Source organism: Podarcis liolepis (assembly GCF_965112155.1).
Source record: "Podarcis liolepis genome assembly, chromosome: 13".
Taxonomy (NCBI): Eukaryota; Metazoa; Chordata; class Lepidosauria; order Squamata; family Lacertidae; genus Podarcis; species Podarcis liolepis.
In genome coordinates, this window is record NC_139573.1 from 25,272,444 (window position 1) to 25,284,726 (window position 12,283).

Here is a 12,283-nt window from a genome sequence, read left to right on the forward strand (position 1 = left end):
GTTAATGCTTGCCATGATGCTTGGGGATGGGGGATAGCTGTGATGGAGATTGGCATTTTTGCAAGGGCCCCAGTGGAAGGGTCCTTTGCTATCAAACTTGTGATTGCTGGGGGGAGAAGTAGGGTTAGCCTTTCTGACACAGATCAGATTGACATAGAGAAAGGTGGCAAGGAAAAGAAAGTTCTGAGCTGTGCCAGGGAAGGGGGCGTGGGGACAGGAGTCTTCAGTGGCTGCCCTGAATAAGTAAACCTCGGCCATGAGAGCATCTGTTTTGTAGAATAGGCTTGCATTAGATATGATTACAGCTGTTCAGGGAGGGGGTTGCACTCTTCTAAAGCAGGAATGTTGCACATATATTCCAGTTAAGTCTAACTTTTTGCATAAGGCTGTGCATGCTTTATATCAAGACAGTGTCAAGATAGCCAACTTGGAACAGGAATTATGGTGGGTTATGGTCAAGGGGTGGTTCCAAGGACTTGGAGAGTAGTGGCACCACTTATTGATATTTTTTGTTACCATTATAGCAATTGGATTACTTCCTCTCACTGGCTAGCATACACCCATAGACCGGAGAAACCTACAGGAAAATAACAAGCCATAGACAATAGTTCAGAAACATTAGAAGGAAAGAGCAACATGAAACTTTGTGGGAGTACTGATCTGATTCAGGTTTTCTTTATTGACAGCTTGCACCATGGGGATTTTTTCACAACCACACATACAGCCACAGTGATGCAGTTGTGATGATGTCTAACAATGGTGGAAGGATGCTTCAGTGTATGCCCTAGCTATACTGCTTCTGCACAGAAGCCTCCATATGTAACAGGGAATGCTAATGTAATCCACAGAGTATAAGATTTGATATATTAAATTCTCATACAATATAAACTCTCTGAGAAGGTTCACATTACCAGAAGAAAATTCTGAACAAATACAGCTATCAGCCTATCATAGAACACTGTACACAGTTCTACATTCATACATGGACCAGTTGGACAAATGTTGCAGAATTGTAGATCTCATCATCCCAAATATTGGCCATGGTGGCTGAGGTTGATGGGAGTCCAATAACACCAGGAGGGCCACAGGTTCTCCACAACTGCCCTGTGGCCTCATCCCAAGGCCTAGCTCTTTTGGATATATCTTCTTGTTCAGTATTATACTAAGCCCAGGTGTTGCTCCTGACTCCTGATACTAAGGATCCGGTGAGAGATGCCACTTGATAAACATGTTTTCTTAGGTGTTCTGCCTGAGAGCAGAATACTCTCAGGAGTTAATTGTGAACTCTATAATTATCTTAAATTATGGTGAGCCTGTTTCTTGCCAAAGATAACATGGGTTTTCAGTGACCGCCATTACAATAAGTAATCAAAATAAAAAATGGATATAAAATGTTCTTGTGGCATTCAGGGCTTGGGGGGGAAAGACTGTGTTGAAGCAGAACAGGTGCATTTTAAAGGTCATAAGCATCACCATTGACCAGCAGAGTCAGAAAAGACTGGGACTGGGTTGCTCTAAATGGGCTGATGTCGTATAGTGATGAATTAGATTGGAACAGTGGATTTTGATTCAGTCTGAAAGGGTTCAATTGTACAGTTGCAATGCTGTTTCTGTTTCTGGCGCTACTGTGGTTGTGGTTGGTTCATCTTTCCTTTCATGAGTGCAAAGCACACTCCATTCCTTGCAGCATGAGTGATCCCGTCCAGATCCCACATGAGTATTACCAGCAAGGTGACCTCACCATTGGTGGCATCTCTTCTCAGTTCTTCTCCTTCTTTGACTTTATAGACTTCAAGCAACACCCCAATTTAATGTTTATTGGGGATCCTGTGTAAGGAACTTCTTTGCATGTTACTTATTAAATGTCTATGGGGCAGGGTAAAATAATATTATAGGTAGATAATGAAAATGATGACATTTGGTGAGATCTAATTATTTCAAAAGGTCTGCTCTGAGTATGACTAATTTTGAATATCACCCAGATTTTTGTTTTGCTGCCCATGTGAGTTGAGAGAATTTCAATATTGTCCACATACCATAAATTCGCTGACATCCCTAGGCAAAAGAAAGGCGTCTATAAAGTATAGGATAGAAACACAGATTCTGTTATTTCAATCAGAAATTCTGGAGTTAGAAAACAGGTCTCTTATACCTAACCAGCATCACAGTCCCCTGTTTGTCTATGTAGTGATTTCATTTTCACATAGAAAATAATGCAATTATCCATAATATTTCTTTTAAAAACCCTAGAGTTTACAAGGTATTTACTCAAGAAGACACACATTGCTCTTTACTGCCCATAGAAGCAACCACTGTTGCTCTCTGTTTGCTTCCTTTCATCCAAGCAGCTCACAGTATTCAGCGATAATTAAAATCTTCTAGCTATTTCTGGCTCAGTGTCTTCACATTTTTGAAGCCGAGTGAGCATGATGTACTGGATGTCAGGACAAAAGCAAGTGGACTGAACAAGTAGTTTATGAGGTCTAGAATATTGATGTAACATAGCTTACCAGTATGTTCTGATTGCAGTGTAGTGACAAAAAACTACCAGCATGTCCTGGCCTTGGTATTTGCAATGAAGGAGATCAATGAGAATCCCAGGATTTTGCCAAATGTTACATTGGGATTTCATATCTATGACAGCTACTTCAATGAAAAGTTGACATTTCAAACAACTCTGAACCTTCTTTTTAGCCAGAAAAGGACAATCCCCAACTACAAGTGTGGCACACAGAAGAATCTGATAGCAGTCATTGGGGGACTTGACTCTAAAACCACTCTTTACATGGCCACCAGCTTAAGCATCTACAAGATTCCTCAGGTAGCATATGCATGTGAGGCAGGTGGATTTTTACAGAAATTGCATAAAGAAAAAGTGCTTTAGAGAAAAGGTGAGATGCATCTGTTGTGCATTCTGATGAGCTAGAAACTGCAAGTGGAGAGAGTGGGGAATAGGAGCAACCATGCCTATGCTTGCTCAGTCCCTATGATGTAACATACGGAGTCAAGTGTGAGTACCCATCATATCATGTTTTGGAATAACATCAAGTAATGGTGATAAACCAGTTCTAAAATAAAGTTCTTAATAAGTATTTCTGCATTATATTATCTCTCAAAGTACACTTAATTTCAGTAATGCATTTGCTTATGCTTAGATCTCTTATTACTTGTTTGGTCCTTCAAGTGCTGAAACCCACTTCCCGTTCCTATACCGAATTGTTCCAAATGAAGAGAATCAGTACCAAGGAATCGTTCACCTCCTTTTGCATTTCCAGTGGACATGGGTTGGGATTGTCATGCTGGAGGATGATAGAGGAGAGAATTTTCTGCAGAACTTGATGCCAAAGCTTTCAGAGAGTGGCATCTGTATTGCATTCATTGACAGAATGCCATTGCTGACAGACTTCTCTGAAATAATTCCTGAGCATGAAAAGACAGTAAATAAACTACAACTTGTTAACGACAACACAGTAAAAACACTTATTCTATTTGCAGAGACGCAGTTCTCATTGTTTTTTATATTCTTGATGTACCAAGTAGAGACAGATGATAAGACAAATGTGACTATAGGCAAAGTGTGGATTATGACAGCCCAATGGGATTTCCCAGCCATAGAGTTTCACAAAAGATTTGACAGAGAAGTCTTCCAGGGAGCTCTGTCTTTTGCAGTTCACACCAATGTGGTGCAGGAATTTGACAGTTTCCTTCTGACAGTAAATCCTTACTCACAGCATGGCGACAATTTTATCAGGGACTTTTGGGAGCAGGCTTTCAGCTGTTTATTTATAGATCCATCTGTGGTTGGAGAGAGCACTGGTGCCTGCACTGGGAAGGAGAAGCTGGAGAGCCTTCCTGGGCCATTTTTTGAAATGAGCATGACTCCGCAAAGCTACAGTATATACAATGCTGTCTATGCCATAGCTCATGCTTTAGATGCCATGGACTCCTGGAATCAAGTGCACACAGCAGTGACAGCTGTTCGAAATCCACATCCATACCAGGTACAACTTCAGAATCCAAACGTCTCTACAGACATGAACATAATGTTTCTACTAACAGTATGTTCAACTATGTGAGAAGTAACCATTGTAGAGAACATTTTACACCTCTAGTGCAAATTTCACAGCTAGTTTTCTCTTCCTTAGAAATTTATCCACTTTCCTTCTTGTCAAGGAGTTCAATACTGTATCTACACCAATTTCTACCTAGCCAAACTTTTCTTAATTCTGGAGACTAGGGGTCATAGACACCAACTCCTTAGGGATGAGGTGTTTTCAGCTCACTCAATAGTGTTTAGCAGAAGTCTTAGCACCCACCAATATTGGCCAGGTCATTTTGCATAGGCTTGCCCAGGAATTCCTCTGCAGCTTGTATTCCCTTCATATCCCAAATGATCAATATCCTATCATTTGTTATTTTCTAGGGCTTAGGGCAGTTCCCACACCAGTCTTATAAAATATGCTCCCTATATCCAGTCCCGGTCAGCAATCTGGCTGCAGCTCTTTGTACTAGTTAAAGTTTCTGAGCACTTTTCAAAATCAGCTTTATTGCATTTAGGTGGAAAGGAAAAATAGACCTTGGTGTCATCAGGACAGTGATGTTTTGTAAAGAAAAAAAGAGCTTTTATCTCTTTGATTATAGCTTCACCATTTCTTGAGGAGAATCTCATTTAACAACAGTGCTGGGGACCTGGTGTCTTTGAATGAGAAAGGTGAACTGGAAAGTGGACTTGATATTATAAATTGGGTTACTTTCCCTAACAAATCCTTTTCAAGGGTAAAAGTGGGAAGGATGGATCCATGGACCTTAACTGACAGAGAGTTCACTATCAATGAAGATGTCATCACATGGCACAGCATGTTTAATCAGGTAGATTTTGATTGGGATTGTGCATGTTGGATCTACGTACAAAAACATCGGTCATGGTGGTTCCAGTATGAATGCTAGATTATTTCTTTAGTTGATAGATCTTTGTCTTCAAGGCAGTTGACAAATCTTTTTTAAACAGGTATTCCACATATTAAATCTCCAGATCTTAGAACAAAGAAAGCTCCTGCCTCAGAGTTCACTCTCAGAGACAGAAAGCTACTCATATGGACACAATACTATAGCAAAATCTTCTAGGATTACTGGAGTTATGATACAGTGGAGGTTAACTGAGGTGGGAGGTTTACTGAGTCACTGGAGACAAGAAGGAAATTGTAAGAATACTCATTTTAATATGAGAATGTGACAGACAATCTGATTAGTCAATCAAAAGGGTCATGTGACTCAAATATATTGTAATTTTTTCCTCTCCTCTGCCAAGCTCAGGCTGACTCATCCAGCAACAGGTCTGCTCTTGAATGGAGTTTGGATCTGGGAACCCACTGCACCCGGCCCAGTGGGGCTTGAGAATGGGAGCAGAGCTGCGACTAGGAGTGGGCAGCTCCCTTGTGGGCCAGAGCCAGGCTTCAATGAAGGCGTCTGTCATGGGGGTGCCTGGTCACACCCCCTCCAAAAAATGTCCCTGCCCCCACTGCCATGCCATGCCACACCACTGGTTGAAGAGTTACAGTGCAGTATGCCTCTGGATCCTGCTTGCAGGATTCTCATGGACACCTGGTTGGCCAGTGTGAGAACAAGATGTTGGATTTGATCCAGCAAGGTTCTTCTTCTGTTCCTATGCCCCAGTGTCATTGATTCTATTCATATTGATCCAGAGCAGTCCCCAACATACAGTTAGCAGAGTAAAATCTTAAACATGTTGCAGGATTCCTCAAAAATAGACCAGAGGCAATTAGCTTCCTCCAGTAGAACTTTACTACTACTGAAGGCAAATGAGCATAATGGTCACAAATGGTCTATACGCGACAACAGCGGCAAGAATTTTGATTGCTAGCTATTGGAAAGAGGAAAGCATCCCAACAAAAAGAGAATTGGTTGGGGAAACTTTGCGAGTACCTGGAATTAGCAAAATTGACAGATATAATAAGGAGAAAATCCAAAACTATGGTTATGAAGCAATGGGTGTGCTTAAATCATTATTTACAAAACCAGGGCTCAACTACAAAAATCTGGTTGGGTTTAGAATAATCTTGTGCATAATATAAAAAATATAAAGTGAGACATTAAGGAAATCCAAAGGGAAAATATGAAGAATAGAGGCTCTGAAGAACAGATTATTAAAAACGCGTGAGGTAAACGGTGGAAGTCTTTTTTTTCTTCCCCCCTTTTTTTTTCTTCCCCCCTTTTTTCTGTTTTTTCTTTTCTTTCAAAAGAAACAATTTATTTAAGGTAGATAAGGACAAGATGAAATTATACAACTGAATATAAATATAGATAGGAAACGGCTATGTATTGTGAGTACTTATCTACTTTTAAAAATTTTCACATATGATTTTTTTCTTTTACTTCTTTATTCTTTCTTTGTTCCTTTTTTCTTTTCCCCCGACATCTTACATTTCATTTCACTGTGTTATCATGAATAGCATTTTATAGAGGTATAAATAACTGTAAATATGAAAAGAGACAAAATATTCTCTAATTCCTTTTCCTTGGATAGATGTATTTTCTTTTTCTTTTGTATTTTCTTTTGTTGTGAATATGTATGTATTTTAATTTGTACTGAATAATTTTTTTAAATTTTTTTATTAAAAAAGGTCACAAATCCGATATCTTCAGGATCGGCACAGTCCATAGGAAATCCAGTTATAGTAAAAAAAACCACAAAATTAGCTTGAACTCACAATAACTCACAATATATCTAAAACCTTAGCACTTAAACATACTATGTACAGAACACCACACCAGAAGGAAAGAGAGGCAGAAAGTGGAAACCAGGCTCCTCCTGGCCTATTATTATAGTCAGCATGACCTTGAGTGAACGAGATAACAGAACCAGTTTAAACCAGCTGTTCAGCTTCTCTGAAGGAATAACCCAAATATCAGGAACCTTCTGCTTGTTTCTAGGCAGAATAGAAACTTGCTTGTTAGCTAGAAACTTCCAGCTTGCACCAGCTTGTATCACACAGAGAAGCTTCCAGAACCCTCTTGAATTAATTAGAATAGAAAAGATCTTTAAACATTAGATCAAGACTTTTTGCATTAAAAAAATGCAAACTGACAGATAGAAAGTATGCAAACTGACACATAGAAATATGACAATATTTTATATACAGAATGTTCCTTTTTTCTGATGCCATTAGTTTTTGTGGGAATAGCATTTACAAAGCATGGAGTAAACATTTCCTGCCTTGCATTTGTGAACAGATGCATCCCCGCTCTGTGTGTAATGACAACTGCCGTCCAGGTTCTGTTAGGAAAAAGAAGGAGGGGGAGCCATTCTGTTGCTATGATTGCGACGCATGTCCCAAAGGAAAGATTTCTAAACAAACAGGTAGGTGTCTACCATCAGATTGACTTAACTAAGTTTGTAGAGTAGAAAGTTTCCTATATGGTAATATTAACCGTTGAGTTTAAAAATGGGACTATTATATGCATAAAAGGACATATTGTCATAAACTATTCAATTGGTGTGGAGATACCAGCGGATCAGAAAAAAACTTTTTGTGTATTCAACAACTGCTGCCAGGATGCTGCTAGCCCAGAGATGGAAAGAAAATACAGTTCCAACCAAGAAAGAGTGGCAGATAAAACTAATAGACTATGCCGAAATGGCAAAACTCACAGGAAGAATTAGAAACAAGGAAGAGCTAACTTTTAATAAAGAATGGGGAAAGTATATAAGTTATTTGAAAAATTATTGTAAACAACTAAATTCATTAGTAGGATTGATGTAAAACTTGTAGTTTAAAAAATGAAATAAGAAATAATCAAGGATTAGTAAAAACTGGAATTATAAAGGAGATGCGGGGGGAATAGTTATAACATAAGCATCCACAAAGGGGAAGGGGGGGGGGTCAACGGGATATGTGTTTTGCCTTGTTTTCTTTTTTCTTATTTGATGTTTGTAAAATTAGCAAAACTCTTTCTGTGGGATTGTGCAAATTGCTTTCCCATAATTCCAGCGAGGAAAGTCAGATTCATACGTATTTGTTTGGGAGATGGATAAATCACTGTTCCTTTCTGCTCCAGAAATGGACAATTGTATCAAATGTCCAGAAGATCAGTATCCAAATGGAGACCAAGATGGATGCCTTCCCAAGGTTTTGCATTTTCTGTCATATGATGATGCTTTAAGCATCAATTTAATTTTCATGGCACTTTCATTTTCTGTCATCACTGCTTTGGTATTAGGGATATTCATTAAACACCACAACAGTCCCATTGTCAAAGCCAATAATCGGGGTCTAACCTACACTCTGCTTATTGCCCTCCTGCTGTGCTTCCTCTGTTCCTTGCTCTTCATTGGCCAGCCTCAAAAAATAACTTGCCTTCTACGACAAACTGTTTTCAGTCTCATCTTCACCGTGGCTGTTTCTTCCGTGTTGGCAAAAACCATCACAGTGATTTTGGCGTTCACACGACCAGGATCCAGGATGAGGAACTGGGTGGGGAAAAGAATGGCAGCTTCAATTGTTTTCTCCTGCACTGCCATTCAAGGAGCTCTTTGCACTGTGTGGCTCCTTACTGCTCCTCCATTCCCACATTTGGACATGGACTCTTTGGTCGAAGAAATTGTGGTTGAATGTAATGAAGGGTCTGTCCCTATGTTTTATTCTGTTCTTGGGTACCTGGGATTTCTGGCTCTTTTCAGCTTTGTTGTAGCTTTTCTTGCTAGGGAATTGCCCAGTACTTTTAATGAAGCCAAGTTCATCACTTTCAGCATGTTGGTGTTTTGCAGTGTGTGGGTCTCTTTTGTGCCAACTTACCTGAGCACAAAGGGAAAATACACGGTGGCTGTGGAGATCTTCTCTATCTTAGCCTCTAGTGCTGGTTTACTGGGTTGTATATTTGCCCCAAAATGTTATATAATTGCCCTGAGGCCTGAGCTAAACTGCAAGGAACATATAACAAGGAGAAATAACTAAGGATTCAAAACTTAGATAGTGTTCTTCACTGTTGTTGCCTTTATGATGTCATTTGATTGTTGGAAATAAAATGGTGAAAAAGAGATGAGCATACATTTGCTTCAAATAGTCAGAGATGGCCTCATGTATAATATTGGCAGACTACCTTTGTGTGAGGTGGGACGCGGGTGGCACTGTGGGTAAAACCTCAGTGCCTAGGACTTGCCGATCGTATGGTTGGCTGTTCAAATCCCCGCGGCGGGGTGAGCTCCCATCGTTCGGTCCCAGCTCCTGCCCACCTAGCAGTTCGAAAGCACTCTTAAGTGCAAGTAGATAAATAGGTATCGCTTTATAGCGGGAAGGTAAATGGCGTTTCCGTGTGCTGTGCTGGTGCTGGCTTGCCAGCTGCAGCTTCGTCATGCTGGCCACGGGACCCGGAAGTGTCTTCGGACGGCACCAGCTCACGGCCTCTAGAGCGAGATGAGCACGCAACCCTAGAGTCGGACACGACTGGCCCGTACGGGCAGGGGTACCTTTACCTTTACCTTTACCTTACCTTTGTGTGATGCCAGTTCTTTGTTTCATTGGTCCAATGAATGGTTCAATGACAACTTAAATTATTAAGAAATAGTGCCTGAGTTTGATTTATTCATCATACCTCACATCTTCTTGCTTCGTGTGTCATGTCCATTAAGATTATAAGCTTGAAGACTACAACCATTTCACTACTGATTTTTGTAAAGTGCTCTGCAATCCATTTTGGCTAAACAGTGAGGTAAAAGTGATTTTTAATACATATAAAAATCCATTTGAATCAGAAGAATTGGTTTGTATCCATTGATTGTATCCACTGATTGGAAGAGACTCCTCAGCCTCACAACCAGGAATCTTTACTATCCTTTGCAGCGGTACAGAGGACTGAAGCTGGTATCTTTTGCTTGCAAGCTTGGTATCATCTTTTAATCTATAACCCCATTTCCATAAAATTTTCTGGGAATTGAACCCAGATGTCCAACACCAAAGCTGATCATGTTACTGCAAGACCAACAAGCTAGACATGTTTACTGAATTCTTGGCTGCAGTACAAAAAATGTTGATTTCTGAAATGATATCTGCAACTCCTCATGGGTGCAACCTATGGGGATTGGGCCAATAACCCATCTAGTCCAGCAACACCAAATGCTTGTGGGAAGCACACATACAGGAACTGAGTGCAACAGCATTATCCCCAATTACAACATCAAGCTACTGCCTTGAGAAACATATAAATGGTGGTAAATCATAGCCCTTAAAGTTAGAAGCCATTCATAGCCATATATTTAAATTTGTCTATTCCTCTTTTAAAGCTATGCAAGTTGGTGGCTATCAAGATAGGAACAAAAATTGTGAGGGAGACAACTAGAAATGTAAAAAGATTAAAATAATTAAGAAGATAGGCCATCAAGAAAAGTTAAACGGTGTTTCAAAGCCTCTGTGCCTTATAACAGGCTGTTTACACTCAACTTCTTTGCTTACATTTCCATGACTTCTGTTAACATTGCATGGACCATAATCCAATAAGCAACTGGACCCACTTATATAAAATATCTAGGCAGTGAACAATATATACATGTACACAATTGCAATGCTTTGCATGAGAGCAGAGGAAATGCATTAATGATTCTAGCATTTCTGTTCCAAGCATGAGCTGACCAGTTACCGGGATAGGGAATCTCTGGTCTATTGGACTACATCTCTCATAAGCCCTGACCATTGCCTATAGTGGCTGAGCAAGGCCAGGCCAAGACATTTCGGCACCTGAGGAATACCACAACATGGTGTTCCCTCTCTGACAAGAAGGAAGGGGTGAAGATCTACATCAGGAACAATGGAGGAATAAAGCTCTGTTCTCCCTTTGGATCCTGATGCCTGAGGCAGTTCCATGATAGAAACTTTATTGCATTAGCAACAATAGCAACAATAAAACATTACAATATACACAGAAAAAATGAAAATTAGTATAAAAACACAGTTTAGGATCCTGAATCAACAGTCAGATAGTGGCCCTTATTCTGATTGCCCCTGCTAAGAACCTAGCAACCTTTGCTGTTATCTGCTCCTTTTGGTCTGACAGGAGAAAGGACACTGTGGCAGTGGTTGTGCACCCTGGGATGGTCAGTACGAGTGGGGTGGTCAGTACGAGTGGGGTGATTTGTTCCTCAGGTCTTTGTAGAGAGTGCAAGACAGGAGGATGTGTGCCGCTGTTTTGGTGCTACCGTCTCCACAGGAGCAAAGGCGTTTCTCATGCGGGATCTTTTGGAATCGGCCCTAAAGTAAAGCAGATGGCAAAAGGTTCAGTCTTGTGAGTGTGAAAGCACGTCTGTATTTTGGGATAGCTAGTTTGTTCAGGTATGGAGCCAGAGAATAAAAATGGGAAGATGGAAAATGATCATACCATGAGCAGAATTTCCTTATAGTGTCCAGATTGTTCTGATGCTCGATATCTTTTAGACATTGCACCGAGGGCCTTCTGGCGGTTCCCTCACTGTGAGAAGCTAAGTTACAGGGAACCAGGCAGAGGGCCTTCTTGGTAGTGGCGCCCTCCCTGTGGAACGCCCTCCCAACAGATGTCAAAGAGAACAACAAATACCAGACTTTTAGAAGACATCTGAAGGCAGCCCTGTTTAGGGAAGCTTTTAATGTTTGATGTATCACAGTATTTTAATATTCTTTTGGAAGCCGCCCAGAGTGGCTGGGGAAGCCCAGCCAGATGGGCAGGTATAAATCAATTATTATTATTATTATTATTATTATTATTATTATTGACAAATTAGACTGTTTGCTTTGGTAAGGCCCATAGTGAATAGGTGTTGTGTGGATAGGCCACAAGAGTGGCGTTTTTGGTAGACAGTTTTAAGCCAGGCACTTTTGTGGTAGTCTTGAAGTACTAGGGATAGTAGTGTATGGGATCTGTTCTCCCTATTGATCCTGATGCCTGAGGCAGTTGCCTCCCCTTGTTTGATAGGTTGGCTGGCCCTGTGGCTGGGGTTGATAGAATTTGGGGTTCCATAACATATGTAAGGGCCACAGGTTCCTTATCACTGCTTCATTCCAAATCTTGTCTATTCTGGATGATTTTCCCTGCTCTTGATTCAATAGGGAAACAGATATGAGACACCACCCAGTAAACAAGTTTTCTTCAGCTATTCTGCTGCCCATGAGCAGAATGCCTTGGGGATGCAGCTGTGAACCTTGCAATTATCTCAAATTATGGTTATCTGCTTTCTTGCCCAAAGCAACATGGATTTTCAGTGACTACTTGCAGAATCAAGATGAAAATACATATACTGTAA

General features: G+C 40.5%; 1 protein-coding gene across 1 annotated transcript; it reads left to right on the top strand.

Annotated features, from left to right (window-relative positions):
• Positions 1 to 1,688: 1,688 nt before the first annotated feature.
• On the top strand, positions 1,689 to 8,972 carry LOC310692519 (vomeronasal type-2 receptor 26-like; the record flags this gene model as incomplete). Its single annotated transcript, XM_083473463.1, has 6 exons — positions 1,689 to 1,831; positions 2,530 to 2,821; positions 3,156 to 4,001; positions 4,642 to 4,869; positions 7,252 to 7,378; positions 8,077 to 8,972. The coding sequence occupies 6 exons, from the start codon at positions 1,689 to 1,691 to the stop codon at positions 8,970 to 8,972; spliced, it is 2,532 nt and encodes an 843-aa protein (XP_083329589.1).
• Positions 8,973 to 12,283: the final 3,311 nt, after the last annotated feature.